Below are 16399 nucleotides of genomic sequence, written 5' to 3'. Positions count from 1 at the left end.
CCATTACTCCTTGTTCTGTCATCTTCTACCACTGAGAACAGTCTAGATCCATCCTCTTTGGAACCCCCTTTCAGGTAGTTGAAAGCAGCTATCAAATCCCCCCTCATTCTTCTCTTCTGCAGGCTAAACAATCCCAGTTCCCTCAGCCTCTCCTCATAAGTCATGTGCTCCAGCCCCCTAATCATTTTTGTTGCCCTCCGCTGGACTCTCTCCAATTTATCCACATCCTTCTTGTAGTGTGGGGCCCAAAACTGGACACAGTACTCCAAATGAGGGCTCACCAGTGCTGAATAGAGGGGAATGATCACATCCCTCGATCTGCTGGAAATGCCCCTACTTATACAACCCAAAATGCCATTAGCCTTCTTGGCAACAAGGACACACTGTTGACTCATATTCAGCTTTTCATCCACCGTAACCCCTAGGTCCTTTTCTGCAGAACTGCTGCCCAGCCATTCGGTCCCCAGCCTGTAGCAATGCATGGGATTCTTCCGTCCTAAGTGCAGGACTCTGCACTTGTCCTTGTTGAACCTCATCATATTTCTTTTGGCCCAATCCTCTAATTTGTCTAGGTCCCTCTGTATCCTATCCCTACCCTCCAGCGTATCAACCACTCCTCCCAGTTTAGTGTCATCTGCAAACCTGCTAAGGGTGCAGTCCACACCATCCTCCAGATCGTTAATGAAGATATTGAACAAAACCGGCCCCAGCACCGACCCTTGGGGCACTCCACTTGATACCAGCTGCCAACTAGACATGGAACCATTGATCACTACCCGTTGAGCCCGACCATCTAGCCAGTTTTCTATCCACCTTACCGTCCATTCATCCAGCCCATACTTCTTTAACTTGCTGGCAAGAATACTGTGGGAGACTGTATCAAAAGCTTTGCTAAAGTCCAGAAATAGCACATCCACTGCTTTCCCCTCATCCACAGAACCGGTTATCTCATCATAGAAGGCAATTAGGTTAGTCAGGCATGACTTGCCCTTGGTGAATCCATGCTGACTGTTCCTGATCACTTTCCCCTCCTTTAAGTGGTTCAGAATTGATTCCTTGAAGACCTGTTCCATGATTTTTCCAGGGACTGAGGTGAGACTGACTGGCCTGTAGTTCCCTGGATCTTCCTTCTTCCCTTTTTTAAAGATGGGCACTACATTAGCTTTTTTCCAGTCATCCGGGACCTCCCCCGATCGCCATGATTTTTCAAAGATAATGGCCAATGGCTCTGCAATCTCATCGGCCAACTCCTTCAGCACCCTCGGATGCAGCGCATCCGGCCCCATGGACTTGTGCTCGTCCAGCTTTTCTAAATAGTCCCGAACTACTTCTTTCTCCACAGAGAGCTGGTCACCTCCTCCCCATACCATGCTGCAGAGTGCAGCTGTCTGGGAGCTGACCTTGTCTGTGAAGACAGAGGCAAAAAAAGCATTGAGTACACTAGCTTTCTCCACATCCTCTGTCACTAGGTTCCCTTCCTCATTCAGCAAGGGGCCCACACTTTCCTTGACTTTCTTCTTGTTGCTAACATACCTGAAGAAACCCTTCTTGTTACTCCTAACATCTCCGGCTAGCTGCAACTCCAAGAGTGATTTGGCCTTCCTAATTTCACTCCTGCATGCCTGAGCAATACTTTTATACTCCTCCCTGGTTATTTGTCCAATCTTCCACTTCTTGTAAGCTGTTTTTTTGTGTTTAAGACGAGCAAGGATTTCACTGTTAAGCCAAGCTGGTTCCCTGCCATATTTACTTTTCTTCCTACACATCGGGATGGTTTGTTCCTGCAACCTCAATAAGGATTCTTTAAAATACAGCCAGCTTTCCTCGACTCCTTTCCCCGTCATGTTATTCTCCAGTCAGTTCTCTGCTGCCATATAATCTATTCTACGTAGCTGAGATCATCAATGTGGCCTGGGGGCCACAGCCAGCTTGCCAGAATATTTTATTTGGCCTGTCCATAGGCAGGGTCACAGTCCCAGAATTATTATTTTGTTTTAAGAGCTGATTACTGAGGACACAGTTTTAGTGAAGCTGCTAACGCCTCAGACTGTTCTACTTGGTTCCACTTTCCTAACACAGACTCCAACTCCACCTCACCCCACCTATCTCCAGTCACTGCATTCCCATCAGCTGATTATTTGGGAGCTGACAGCCAATCGGCTTCTGGCCAAACCTCCACCCCAGCAGTGGCAGGGCACACCTCTGCCAATGGGAGGAAGAAACCAGAGCTGGGTGGCATGGGACAAAACCAGAGCCTACATCAATGGGGAACAGACCAGGAGTTGAAGTCCTCAAATCATGGTTTAAAGACTTCAAGACGCAGAGAATCTTCCAGCAATGTTGAAATTAAGAAATGGATCTCCCTTCACTTTTCTTGTAAACATTACAGAGAGCAGGAAATTGAATGAATTAGCCCTCCTGAATTACTGCTTTGCAACTTTTCTGTTTGCTTAACTGAGCCCCACACTGCACTCTGGGAAATATGCTTATTAGTTATTATTTGTTTTACCATATGGTCTAGGAGCCCCAGTCATGGAAAAGGACCCCGTTGTGCTTGATGCTGCTCAAGCAAAGATTAAAAAAATGGTCCCTGCTGCAAAGAGCTTACAATCTAAATATACAACAAGAAATAAGATGGATACAGAAGACAAGGGAGTACAAGGAAACAATGAGACACGACAGGCAGTGGTCACAGCACACCAGCAGCTTGTCAGGTTTTTGTCGGCAAAGGAAAGTAAAAGACGGTTACTCACCGTTGTAACTGTTGTTCTTCGAGATGTGTTGCTCCTATCCATTCCAGATAGGTGTGCGCGCACCGCGTGCACGGCTCGTCGGAAGATTTTTACCCTAGCAACACTCGGTGGGTCGGCTGGGTGCCCCCTGGAGTGGCGCTGCTATAGCGCCGAATATATACCCCAGCCGACCCGTCCACTCCTCAGTTCCTTCTTGCCGGCTAATCCGACAGTGGGGAAGGAGGGCGGGTCTGGAATGGATAGGAGCAACACATCTCGAAGAACAACAGTTACAACGGTGAGTAACCATCTTTTCTTCTTCGAGTGATTGCTCCTATGCATTCCAGTTAGGTGATTCCCAAGTCTTACCTAGGCGGTGGGGTCGGAGTGAAATGTGGCAGAGTGTAAGACTGCTGAGCCGAAGGCTGCATCGTCTCTAGATTGTTGCACCAACGCGTAGTGGGCAGCAAAAGTGTGGACCGAAGACCAGGTAGCCGCCCAACAGATGTCCTGGATGGGGACATGGGCCAGGAAGGCGGCAGAAGAAGCTTGCGCTCTCGTAGAGTGAGCGGTGAGACGGCTAGCTGGCACGTGAGCAAGCTCATAGCATGTCCAGATACATGCTGTCACCCAGGAGGAAATCCTCTGAGAGGAGACCGGCTTGCCCTTCATGCGATCGGCAACCGCTACGAATAGCTGGGGCGAACGCCAGAAGGGTTTTTGTTCGCTCTATGTAAAACGCGAGGGCCCTGCAGACATCGAGGCTGTGAAGCTGTTGTTCACGACGTGAGGCGTGCGGCTTCGGGAAAAAAAACGGGAAGAAAATGTCCTGGCTCACATGGAAGGCCGACACCACCTTAGGGAAGAAGGCCGGGTGTGGCTGAAGCTGTACTTTGTCTCCATGGAAGATGGTATACGGTGGACCAGCCGTTAGTGCGTGAAGCTCGGAAACTCGTCTTGCTGACGTTATAGCGACGAGAAAGGCCGTTTTCCATGACAAATAGAGAAGGGAACAGGTGGCCAAGGGCTCAAAGGGGGCTCCCATAAGCTTGGCTAGAACTAAGTTCAAATCCCAGGAAGGTGTAGGACGCCGTATTGGCAGGTACAAGCGATCTAGTCCCTTAAGGAAGCGGGAAACCATCTGATTGGAAAAGATGGACCGTTCTCCCACGCCAGGTCGAAAGGCGGAAATTGCCGCCAGGTGCACCTTCAAGGAGGAGACCGCGAGACCTTGCTCCTTGAGAGACCAGAGGTAGTCCAGGATCGTAGGAATAGGGACTGCGAAAGGATTGAGACCCTTCTGATCGCACCAGAGTGCGAAACGCTTCCATTTCGCGAGGTAGGTCGATCGAGTGGAAGGCTTCCTGCTTTCCATCAGGATTTGCTGCACCGCCGCAGAGCAGTCACACTCCGCTCGTGTCAGCCACGTAGGAACCAAGCTGTAAGATGGAGGGACTGCAGGTCCGGGTGGCGAAGCCTGCCGAAGTCCTGTGTTATCAGGTCCGGCCATAAGGGAAGAGGAATGGGATCCCGTACCGAGAGCTCGAGCAGCAGGGTGTACCAGTGCTGTCTCGGCCAGGCCGGAGCGACGAGTATGAGGCGGGCCCTGTCCCTCCGGAGCTTGAGTAGCACCCGGTGTACGAGGGGGAACGGAGGGAAGGCATACAGTAGGTGACCCGTCCAGGGGCGGAGGAATGCGTCCAATAGGGAGCCCTGGGAGCGACCCTGGTAAGAGCAGAACTGGTGACATTTCCTGTTCTCTTTGGAGGCAAACAGGTCTTTTTGGGGAACACCCCACCTCTGGAAAACTGTGTGGATAACATCTGGGCGAATTGACCACTCATGGGAGAGGAATGACCTGCTGAGATGGTCGGCCAGCGTGTTCTGCACTCCTGGAAGAAACGATGCTACCAGGTGAATAGAGTGGGTTATACAGAAGTCCCAAAGGTGTATCGCTTCCGTGCAAAGCAGGGAGGAACGAGCCCTCCCCGCCTGTTGACGTAAAACATCGCCGTCGTGTTGTCCGTGAAAACGGCCACGCAGCGCCCTTGGAGATGGGCGTGGAAGGTTTGACACGCCAAGAGAATTGCCCGCAGCTCCCTGACATTGATATGAAGGGAGAGCTCTTGGGGCGACCAGAGACCCTGGGTGTGCAGGTTGTCGAGGTGTGCACCCCATCCCAATGCCGAAGCATCCGTGGTCAGTGTGACAGATGGGTGGGGTGGGCGGAATGGAACTCCGGCACACACTACCTCCAGGTTCAGCCACCAGTTGAGCGGTTCGAAGGTTGATTTCGGGACTGTGACCACCATATCTATGGAGTCGCAGTGCGGGCGGTACACCGACGCCAGCCAAGTTTGAAAGGAGCGAAGACGCAGCCTCGCGTACATGGTCACGAATGTGCATGCCGCCATGTGGCCAAGGAGGCGGAGGCAGGACCGCACCGTCGTTGTCGGAAAGGACTGTAGGTCTCGGACAAGGGAAGCCAAAGTCTGGTGCCGAGGTTGAGGGAGGCAGGCCCTGGCTAAATTGGAATCCAGGACCGCACCGATGATCTCCACCCTTTGTGTTGGAGCTAAGGTAGACTTTTCGGCGTTGATCATAAGGCCTAGCCGTTGGAACAGGCCTAGGATCTCGGCCATTTGACTTGTTACCAGTTGGCGGGAAGATCCGCGGATCAGCCAGTCGTCGAGATACGGGTAAACATGTATGCGACGACGGCGAAGGGCCGCAGCCACCACTGCCATGCACTTGGTGAAGACCCTCGGTGCCATGAAGAGGCCGAATGGGAGCACCGTAAACTGGTAGTGCATACTGTTGACAACGAAGCGCAGATAGCGTCGATGAGGGGAGTAAATCGCGATATGGAAGTATGCGTCCCTCATGTCGAGGGTGGCAAACCAGTCTCCCGGATCCAGGGAGGAGATAATGGTCCCCAGGGTTACCATGCGGAACTTGAGCTTGACCAGAAATCTGTTGAGCTCTCGGAGGTCGAGGATTGGTCGCAGACCTCCCTTCGCCTTGGGGATCAGGAAATAACGGGAGTAAAATCCCCTGCCTCGCATGCCTTCCGGCACCTCCTCTATGGCACCCAAACTCAACAGAGTCTCGACCTCTTGTAAGAGGAACTGCTCGTGAGAGGGGTCCCTGAAGAGGGACAGGGAGGGTGGGTGGGAGGGAGGGGGCGAAACAAATTGGAGTCGGTAACCAAACTGCACCGTGCGGAGCACCCAGTTGTCTGTTGTTACGTGGGACCACGCCGGCAGGAAGTGGGAAAGACGGTTTGAAAATAACGGGGAAGGATCTGGTAAATAAACTGGTGGGCCGCCCTCGGGAGTCCCCTCAAAAGTTTTGTTTAGGTCCCTGGGGGGGGCGTGGAGGGCGCTTGGGGCTGATTTCCCCGGTTGCCCGACGGTCTACGCCGATTCACACTGCCCCTGCGCCTATTATCGGGGCGCGGTCGGGGCTGGTTGAACAGGCGGTATGGCTGTGGCCTGAAGGATCTCCGCTGGGTAACCAGCGTGTGCATGCCCAGGGAGCGGATAGTGACTCGACCATCTTTGAGGGTCTGCAGCCTTGAGTCTGTTTTCTCGGAAAACAGACCCTTGGTGTCAAACGGTAAGTCCTGGATAGTGTGTTGGACTTCCGGTGGTAACGTGGAGGCCTGCAGCCATGAAATCCTCCTCATGGTCACCCCAGAGGCCAAGGTCCTGGCTCCTGTATCCGCGGAGTCCAGAGAGGCTTGGAGTGCCGATCGGGAGACTTTCTTACCCTCCTCAATAAGGGCCTCGAATTCAGGGCGGGAGTCTGACGGCACCAGCTCAGTGAACTTTGAGAGAGACAGCAAGGTGTCATGGGTGTATCTACTGAGGAGAGCCTGCTGGTTGGCAATCCTCAGTTGGAGACCACCGGCTGAATAGACCTTCCGTCCCAAAAGATCCATGCGCCGTGCCTCTTTAGATTTTGGCGCTGGAGCTGGCTGCCCATGGCGCTCACGGTCATTAACGGACTGCACGACCAGCGAGTCTGGAGCTGGGTGCGTATACAGATACTCATAGCCTCTGGAGGGGACCAAGTACTTCCTTTCCACCCCCCGAGCAGTGGGAGGGATGGAAGCCGGCGACTGCCAAATAGTATCTGCATTTCTCTGGATGGTGCAAATGAAGGGCAAAGCCACCCGAAGAGGCGCCTCAGCCCCGATTATGCTGACCACAGGGTCATCATCCTCTGCCACCTCCTCAACGGGCAGGTTAATGTTTTGTGCCACCCGTCGAAGCAAGTCCTGGTGGGCGCGGAGGTCAATCGGGGGAGGGCCCGATGACGACACGGCCGCCACTGCCTCATCCGGCGAGGAAGACGATGACAGGCCCGGGACTAGGGTGTCCGGTGGTGGCTCATCAATGTGCTGCGCAGCCTCCGCGATCGGGGGATGCTCGGCAACAACAGGTGGCTGAGGTTCCTCTACCAATGACGAGGGAGGAGGTCTGCTGACCGTAGCCTCAGGCGCCCTGTGGACGGAAGTTCTGGGGCCCTGAGAGGGGGGTACCCCTTGCGCCTCATGATAGGCCCATGGGGTCCAGAAGCCCCATTGCGGGGGACCCTGGTCCTGGCCTTGAGGATCAGTGCGTGGATCGGCTACACTGTCCGCTTGCGAGGAGACAGACGGCTGACGCGAAGGCCACGGCGGGGCGGAGACACTGTGGGATTGCGCCATCGACGCCGCCGGTCTGTCCCTGGACGGTACCGGGGAACGGTACCGGTCGTCACGGTGCCGGGAGCGAGATCGGGACCATCGACCGTGCCGGTGCCGGGAGGTCGACCTGGATCCCGATTCCCGGCGGTGGGAGCGGCTGCGGGATGAACGGTACCGGGAGCGGTACCGAGATCCGGATCTGCGTCGATACCGCCGGTCAGGAGAGCGGGACCGGGATCGTCTCCGGGAGTGCGACCGGTACCGCGATGGCGAGCGGTACCGGGACTGCGACCGGCGTCGAGATCTGGATCGGCGTGGAGGAGAGCATTTCCGGGACCGGGACCGGGACCTGGAGTACCGTCTCTCTCGTCCGTCAGGGGAAGGAGGCCGCATGATAGCCAGCTTACCCACTGACTTCACAGCCCGCACCGGCGGTGCCGGGGGCTGGATACGCTGAGGCTCGGTGAGCGCTATCAGCTCTCTCACCGTCGAAAAAGTTTCGGGTGTCGACGGGAGAGGCAGCTCGACCACGGTTTGCACCGGGGAGCAAGGCGGTACCGGACTCAACGGCTCTTGTGGTACCGGAGTCGACGGTACAGCGCCTGTCTTGGGCGCCAGCAGAGTCGGCGCCGGAGGTGTCGGTGCTGGTTGGGCCAGCGGACCTGGTGCAGATGTCTTGGCGGCCGTCTGCGCCGGCTTACGCTTCCTCGCAGGAGAGAGGGAACGGTGCTGGGACGCCGGTGCCGGTTGCTGGTTTTTCCACAGTCTCGGTACCGGACCAGCCAGGAACCGCTGGGGCGCTCCGTACTGAAGAGGACTGCGGAGCGGCTGAGGTCGGCACCGCAGGGCTAAGTGCCGACTCCATCAAGAGCTGCTTTAAACGAAAGTCTCACTCTTTCTTTGTCCTCGGCTTAAAAGACTTGCAAATAGGACATCCACAAGGAGACTTCAGAGAGATAGGACGAGATCTTCGTCTGGACAGGAGACTGATCTGGAGTAGAGAGGTATACCTGTGAGTCTTCAGCACAGAGATGGTAGTTGAATTTGTGTTTGCAAATGAGATTATCCAGGGATAAAGTGTAGAGGAAGAAAAAAGGGGAAAATAAACCATACTTTGTTTTTTAAGAAGGCCGTCAAGTTATCATATTCACCACTAGTGACAGACTCCTCAAGGGAAGAATCACAGGTGGCAAACTTAGTTAGACTTGCTGTGTAAACACATTTGATGCACGGAGTACTTTAGTCCAGGGCTCTCAAAGTAGCCAGAGATACAGTTAGCCCAGCAACCAGAACACACTACTTTTGTCATTTTTGTATTTCAGAACCATACAAAGAACTAGAAACAGTAACTGAACACTAAGCCATCCACTGTTTAATGGAAAGTCAAATGTTGTTAAACCATTAAGTTAACACATCTCAAAACTCACCTGAGGTCTCAGCCATGAAATCTCCCCTCTGAATTGTGAGAGTGGGGTAGAATAGTTAAAAAAAAGGGAGGTGTCGCTTGCTGGAAATGTGGGGTCTTTGTAAAGATTTTCTTTTGTAGCTGACTGCACTCTGTCTCCCAGCATTTTCAACACAACTGAAGCTCCGTCGGCCTCTTCCAAGACTTTATGTTTCCAACTGAAATCTATAAATTAAAATGAACCAGGAATCAAAACTTTGGGAGTGGGTGAGTGAGGCTGATAAACTCCCAAGCAGAAAGTCACTAACCGTTTCCACTTAATTGCTTGAACCATATTAGCTGAAATCTTATTCAAATCAGTTGTTGGCCCTGAAGAATCCAATACTGCAAAAAAAGAACACATCAAATGGTCTGAGTAGTTATTACTCCTGAGGGCATTCTGTGCCAGAAAAATAAAAATTATGCACACCATATTTTAAAATTCTGCAAACTTTATTTGTCATCAAATAAATGCAGAGACTCCAGCATGGCAGTGGGGAGCACAGGCCACTGGCTGTATGAAGGTGGGAGATCACCCTGCAGCATCCCCATCCCCACTCCCGGGACACAGACTCAGTGGTGATGCTGAACCTGACACAGCACAAGGCCTGGGCCTACCCCAGAAACACCCTGTGGCCTTGCCCCTCTGCGCCAGGTGTGGGGCAGGCAGGCTCAACCAGGCAGAATCCAAGTGTGGAGGGGCTCAGTGTGGGGGGATAGGATTCTATGTGGGACAATCTGGGTGCAGGCAGCTCAGTTAGTGGTCGAGGTGAGAGGGGATTTGGATGCACAGAGGCCTGGGGGGGGTCCAGGTGCAGGGGCAATGGGACTCTGCAGGGGCTTCCAGGTGAAAGTGGTTGGGGCTCAGCGGAGGGATCTGGGTGCTGGGGGAGTGGGGGTCTGGGTGCAGCTATTTGGAGGTCAGTGGTGTGGGGGTTTAGATGTAGGTGTTTGAGTGCAGGGGTGGGGGTTTGAGTGCAGAGGTCCAAGTTCAGGGGGCGTCCAGATGCAGGGGTTGAGGTTCAGTGGGGTGGGGGTCAGGTATGGAGGACTAAAGGGGTTCTGGGTGCACAGGGTGTGGCTTGGCGGGGTGTGTGGGTATGGGAGGTCCCGATGCATGGGGGTTGGGGGAACAGCTCTCCGTACAGTGACCCTTCCTCCCACAGCTAAGGAGCGATGGGGGCAGGAAGCAGGGGAGGATGCTGAGCTTCCTGCAGCTGGGGGAGGTTTCTGGGGGTGAGTCTGACACAGCCCCAGCCACTCCTTGCAGAGGAAGAGGAAATCCCACCCTCTCCTAACAGCTGATCCTGGCTCAGGGTAGGAGCCACTGGCTGGAGTGTCCCCAGCCCTGTGGTGATTTACTTCTCCACCGGCTGCTTTGGTTGCCTGAAATGATTTACCTACGCAGCTATGGAGTGATGTGTGACTGCTCTTGCAGCTTTCCTTTGCTTCCCTGTCAGAAAGTCATTTTTCTGCAGGGAAGCAAAGAAATCTGCGGGGGACATGAATTCTGTGCACACGCAGCAGCGCAAAATTCCCCCAGGAGTAAGATATGCCAGTGCTGCCTGACACCTTCCTCTCATATAAGTAATCTCACCATTAACTGACAGGCCAAGCTAGACAGAAGTATGAAATAGAGATAAACCTCACTGTGAGTACAGACCCCTGCTACTGCTCAGGATATGATCTCACAAAGTATTTGGAGCAATTCCCACTCCCGTCTCAGTCATGCCCTGTTAATCACCCTCTCTACACATCCCTGGCCAGATGCCTCCCCAAAGTTTTTCCCCTAAAACTTCCAAGACCCTTCCCCAACAAACATGCCAACCCAGATCCAAGCTTCACAGTCCCCCCTCAGACCAGTCCATCCATACACATTCCCCAGAGACTTGCCTGCCTAGATTTCTTACACAGTGCCCCTCAAAACTGCCCTCCCAGACCCCTCCCCCCTCCACACCTGCCCTCCCAGATCCTCCCCCTCAGAACCCTCCCTCCCTCCCAGACTCTTCACCCCCCCCCCAACACTTGCCTAGACCCTCCCCAAATCCCACCCTCTTCCACACAGCCACTCCCAGGCACCTGCCCCCCCCCGACTCCTCCGCCCCAGCCGCTCCCAGGCACCTGCCCCTCCGAACCCCCCCCCGCCCCCACAGCCGCTCCCAGGCGCCTCCCCCCCCCGACCCCTCTCCCCCCCATAGCCGCTCCCAGGCACCTGCCCCCCCCGACCCCTCTCCCCCCCCATAGCCGCTCCCAGGCACCTGCCCCTCCGAACCCCGCCCCCCCATAGCCGCTCCCAGGCACCTGCCCCCCGACCCCTCCCCCCCCCCCATAGCCGCTCCCAGGCACCTGCCCCTCCGAACCCCGCCCCCCCACAGCCGTTCCCAGGCGCCTCCCCCCCCCCCGACCCCTCCGCCCCAGCCGCTCCCCGGGACCTGCCCCCCCCCGACCCCTCCGCCCCACAGCCGCTCCCAGGCGCCTCCCCACAACAGACCATTCGCATCCCCCTCCCTTCAGGGTTCCCTTCCCACAAACCCAGCGCAGCGCCCCGGGCTCTCAGCTCCCGTCCCGGGACCCACCCGCTGCCGACCCGTTACCTGGGCTACGTTCGGCCCGCTCTACTCGGTCCGGAGACAGCCGACCGGCCCACCAACCAACCAGGAGCAAGGATCGGAGCACGTGACAGCGTACAGCCAATTATAACCCCTCTAGGCAGCGACGCCTGATCCTAGCTCCACAAGAGGAGCCGACGAACTACCGCTCCCAGCATCCACTGCGGGTCAGAAAGACTACAGCCCCCAGCATGCATTGCCAGTGAGCTCTCTCTCTCTCTCTCTCCGCCCCCTCCCCCGCCCCCACACACACACTCCCTGTACAGTGTGTGTAGGTCCAGGACCTCTGCAGCTGCCTCTTGTGAAATGTTTCCAGTTCCAGCTGCAGGGAGCCTTTGTGCTGGAGAAGAGGGAGTAGGGGAAGGGGAGGTGGGAGATCCTACAAACTGGGGGGAGTTTAGGGGAGGCAGAGTCAGCCAAGGTCCTGTCACCTTTGGACCCTGCTGAACAGATTCCGAACTGGCCAAGAAATACAGGCAGCCGACCTCTACACGCGGGGGCAGCACAACGGCCTGCTTTGTCAATGCAGCCTCTGTTGGCCGATGAGCGTCAACTAACCGGCCTTCATGGACCTTAGAGCCCTTTGTTCTGCTGATGAAGCTGCTGTCGAGCGGCTCGGCCAGCACTGCAAACACTAGAAGAAGGTGATGGGGCCCCATTAGTCAAAGGGGAGCTAGCTTTCCAGCCCAGGAGACCAACCACAGCAGCTACTCTGAGTCCCTCCACCATCAAACCCTCTTCAGTCACGTGGCCATCTCTGGCATATTTATTTTTTTCCCCCCCACAAGTGACATGATTTCAGCCTGGACTGCAGCCAGCCTCACCCTGGCAGGAAAAGCTCCTGCCCTCGAGTGACTCTGATCCCGCTACTTGGGGCAGAATGACCTATTGAAGCTGCTGCAGGCAGCACTTTCTCCCCCTTTCTTCAGCGACTCGAAGCCATTCTGGTGAGGAGGGATAGATGGAGCTAAAGAGACCACCAGTTTAGAGGTCTCCGTCTCCCCCTCCCTTTCCCTCTGTGAGCAATGGGAATGGGAGAGTGGTTTTGCTTCGCCTGTTTCTCTCTTTGCTCCACCTCGCCTGGGAAGGAGCAGATGGGGGTTGAGAGCCCCTGGAGCTGCCCCCTCCCCACCTCAGGCTCCAAGATGAAGACTGTGCTTGACAGGACTGGAATTCTCTAAAATAAGGAAGAGAGAACTTTCTCAGGGCTAGCTTGAGACCGTGGAATGAACTCCCCCAGGAACTAAGGACCATCACAAACCTCACCACCTTCTGTTCCAAGTGCAGGCATGTTTCTTTGACCTGCCTTCTCTAACAGAAATACATAGCAACACTTTTTTTTTTAAATAAAACCTATACAAACAAGACACTAGTGCACATAATTCCCCCTGCCGCCCCCTCCCCCCCCCACACACACACACCTGTCCCTTGGGGAGAGGATGAGAGAATAAATCACTCATGACAGATATTGGTCATGTGGTATAATAGATTACTGGAAGGTGCTCAGATACTACAGTGATAAGCATGGTATAAGACCCTGAATAGAAGCATAGACCAGACCCTCACGTTGGACAAAGACATCTGACAGGGACATCAGATACAAAAGTAACTCTGTAGCCAATGAGGAATAGGCGAGAAATGACAGCTGAACTAGATCAGGGACTGACTGAAATGACAGAGGTTAATTCCATAAAAGTTATAAGGTATCATACATGCAGGTTAAACAGCACTGGGTACACAAACCAAAAAAAAAACCCTAAATATATATCGATGTGAGAAACCAGAACACAGAAATAGGTGAACAAGAACACCTGGCAATGGAAGAAGACCCAAACATAAAAAACAGTCACCCACCTTTCGTAACTGTTCTTCGAGATGTGTTGCTCATGTCCATTCTATTCTAGGTGTGCATGCGGCCGTCGGAGATTTTTGCTTTAGTGGTATCTGTAGAGCTGGCTACGGCACCCCTTGGAGTGCCGCACTCATGCTGCGGTATATCAGGCGCCGCTGGCCCTGAACCCTCTCAGTTCCTTCTTGCCGACAACTCCAACAGAGGGGCAGGAGGGCGGGTAATGGAATGGACGTGAGCAACACATCTTGAAGAACAACAGTTATGAAAGGCAGGTAACCGTTTTTTCTTCTTTGAGTGCTTGCTCATGTTGATTCATAGAATCATAGACTTTAAGGTCAGAAGGGACCATTATGATCATCTAGTCTGACCTCCTGCACAACGCAGGCCACAGAATCTCACCCACCCACTCCTGTATCAAACCTGTATCTGAGCCACTGAAGTCCTCAAATCATGGTTTAAAGACTTCAAGGTGCAGAGAATCTTCCAACAAGTGACTCGTGCTGCAGAGGAAGGCGAAAAACCCCCAGGGCTTCCGCCAATCTGCCCTGAAGGAAAATTCCTTCCTGACCCCAAATATGGTGATCAGCTAAACCCTGAGCATGTGGGCAAGACTCACCAGCCAGACACCCAGGAAAGAATTCTCTGTAGTAACTCAAATTCCATTCTAGTTGACTCACAAGCAGTATCAATGGAAGTTGGCTCAGAGTTCACCGTTGTGCCCAAATAAATCTGTTAATATTTAAGGTGCCACCGGACTCCTCATTTTTGTGGATACAGACTAACACGGCTACCCCTCTGATACTTGGAAGTAACACAGCTCCATAGAATCTAATGAAAGAACATTTCTTAATAGAAAGGATCATAAAACTTCTGTTACATATTATACAAATAAAAATATATTAGTAAGGTTATAAGACTAGCATCCTGGTCAGAAAAAATATATTGACAGCACAATGTTGAGAGTGATCCAAGAGGCAACTAAGGCTACCAAAATTTCCTCCATGTAAATTGGTCAAGTGTCACAACACAGCAGGGTTAAAAGAAGGTTGCTTCTTGGAGCAGCTTGTTCCACAGCACACAAGATGAAGGGCTGTTCTCAACTTAGTCTGTTTTCAGTGGGTTTGACCTGCGGTCGTGAAAGTTAAAAGCTCCTTCCTGAACCAAACTTGAATGAAACTAAAACCGTGTCAGCCTTTCCTTTAAGTTGACCTGTGTGCCATGATCTGCCATACAGAGTTGTGCTAATAGATGGTGATCCTTCTGTTGAAATTGACTAGAGTCTGTCTGTTACAACTATACAATGTAATGAATGTATTTCATGTATCTCTTTTGTTCCTATTCACTCTTTTTTTGAGTTTCTTCTTTCAGACGTTATGCTGGGTTAAAATCAAATCCTGAGCCCAGTCTGAATAGAAGAGCTGGACAGGGTAGAGTAGGGGGAGTGGGTAGGTGAGAAAAGACTTCCCCCCAAGGTCACAGAGTTGCTGTGGAGCCATTCCCAGTATTGCCAACCTTGAGCCATAGGCACGAACTCTGAGGGTGTTCTGGGGATCAAGCACCCACGGGGAAAAATTAGTGGGTGCTTTGCACCCACCAGCAGCCAAGCTCCCCTCACCCACCGCCCCTCCTCCCCTGAGCATGCCGCATCCCTGCTCCTTCGCCTACCTCCCAGTGTTTCCTGCCCAGCAGCCACCAAACAGCTGTTTGGCAGCGTTAGAATGCTCGGGGGGGCAGGGGGGAGAGCAGGAACATGGCACGCTCAGGGGAGGAGGTGGGGCCAGGGATTTGGGGAAGGAGTTGGAATGGGGGTGGGGAAGGGCTGGGCAGGGCCTCATGGGAGGGGTGGAGTGGGGGCGGGGCCAGGGACAGATGAAGGGGTCAAGCACCCACGGGAAAGAGGAGAAGTCAGGGCCTGTGGTGGGTGTTGAGCACCAAGGAACCAGAGCTTGAGTGTGTAATGGGATATGTTCTATGCTGCTAACAACTTCCACCCTTGGGCAGGGAGTTTGTTTATAAACAGAGGCAGGGTGATTAAGATAACAAAAGGCTTGTCATTAAATTAAATTAAAGCATCCTTAGATGATCCAGAAAGCATTCCCAGGCACTCCAGTTAAAAGATAGGAAACAAAGGGTGGGAACAAATGGTCCATTTTCAGAATGGAGAGAGGTAAATAGTGGTGTCTCCAGGGGTCTGTACTGGGACCAGTGCTGTTCAACATATTCATAAATGATCTGCAAAAAGGGGTGAACACTGAGGTGGCAAAGTTTGCAGATGATACAAAATTTCTCAAGATAGTTAAGTCCAAAACAGACTGCGAAGAGTTACAAAGGGACCTCCCAAAACTGGATGACTTGGCAACAACATGGCAGATGAAATTCAATGTTAAATGCAAAGTAATGCACATGGCAAAATATAATCCCAACTATACATACAAAATGATGGTGCCTAAATTAGCTGTTACCCATCAAGAAAGAGATCTTGGAGTCATTTGCAATACTCTGGAAGCACTATGTTTCCAGAGTACTGCAAATTTATAAGAATCCTTCTCATTGTGTCTATATCATCCTGAACTCATTCTCCGTCTTCAGAAGACTTAAAAATTATCTTGAGTCATCAATGGGACAGACACAACTGAATAATGTAGCTGTCCTTAGCATGCATCAAGACAATACCAGGGAACTAGATGTAAATAAGTTTGCTGACAATTTCATCCAGAAAGCTACAGTGAGACATAATGTCTTTAAACTGAGATGTTAATGAAGACAGCTTATAGGTGATTGAAATTATTTTAATATACTGTAATTCATGATAATGTAATTATGTAGTTCATAACAATTGAATCATTATTAAAATAGTAAAGATACCAACGATAGACATATTCAATAACTAGAATATGAAAGAAGTGTATAAATATGCTGAAAATAGCCCCCCCCCCAACACACACACTTCTTCAAAAGCACCCACCGGCAAAAACAAAAATCAGCGCCTATGTCTTAAGCATTCGAAAATCATGAGTTAGGCCCCAAAATATCATGAAACTGGCTTTAAAATCATGATATTTAAAAAAA

At 52.6% G+C, this 16399-nt stretch overlaps 1 protein-coding gene across 7 annotated transcripts in view; it reads right to left on the bottom strand.

The window, feature by feature from the left end:
* Positions 1-11552, bottom strand: part of CAPN10 (calpain 10) — a 31523-nt gene extending 19971 nt beyond the window's left edge. For 2 of the 7 annotated variants that reach the window (XM_045029265.1, XM_045029270.1), the window contains exons 1-3: positions 11464-11552; positions 9139-9214; positions 8853-9055 (exon numbers count right to left, since the gene is read on the bottom strand). In XM_045029265.1, coding sequence (XP_044885200.1) covers positions 8853-8996 — 144 coding nt within the window. In that variant the 5' untranslated portion in view covers positions 8997-9055; positions 9139-9214; positions 11464-11552. Of the gene's footprint in view, positions 1-8852; positions 9056-9138; positions 9215-10466; positions 10763-11401; positions 11423-11445 lie in introns of those variants that run through there. The other 5 variants (XM_045029269.1, XM_045029267.1, XM_045029268.1 and 2 more) reach the window with 5 other exon arrangements.
* Positions 11553-16399: the final 4847 nt, after the last annotated feature.

The sequence above is a fragment of the Mauremys mutica genome, chromosome 9, assembly GCF_020497125.1.
Source record: "Mauremys mutica isolate MM-2020 ecotype Southern chromosome 9, ASM2049712v1, whole genome shotgun sequence".
In the NCBI taxonomy this organism is placed as follows: Eukaryota; Metazoa; Chordata; order Testudines; family Geoemydidae; genus Mauremys; species Mauremys mutica.
This window is presented reverse-complemented; position numbering and strand designations above follow the sequence as displayed.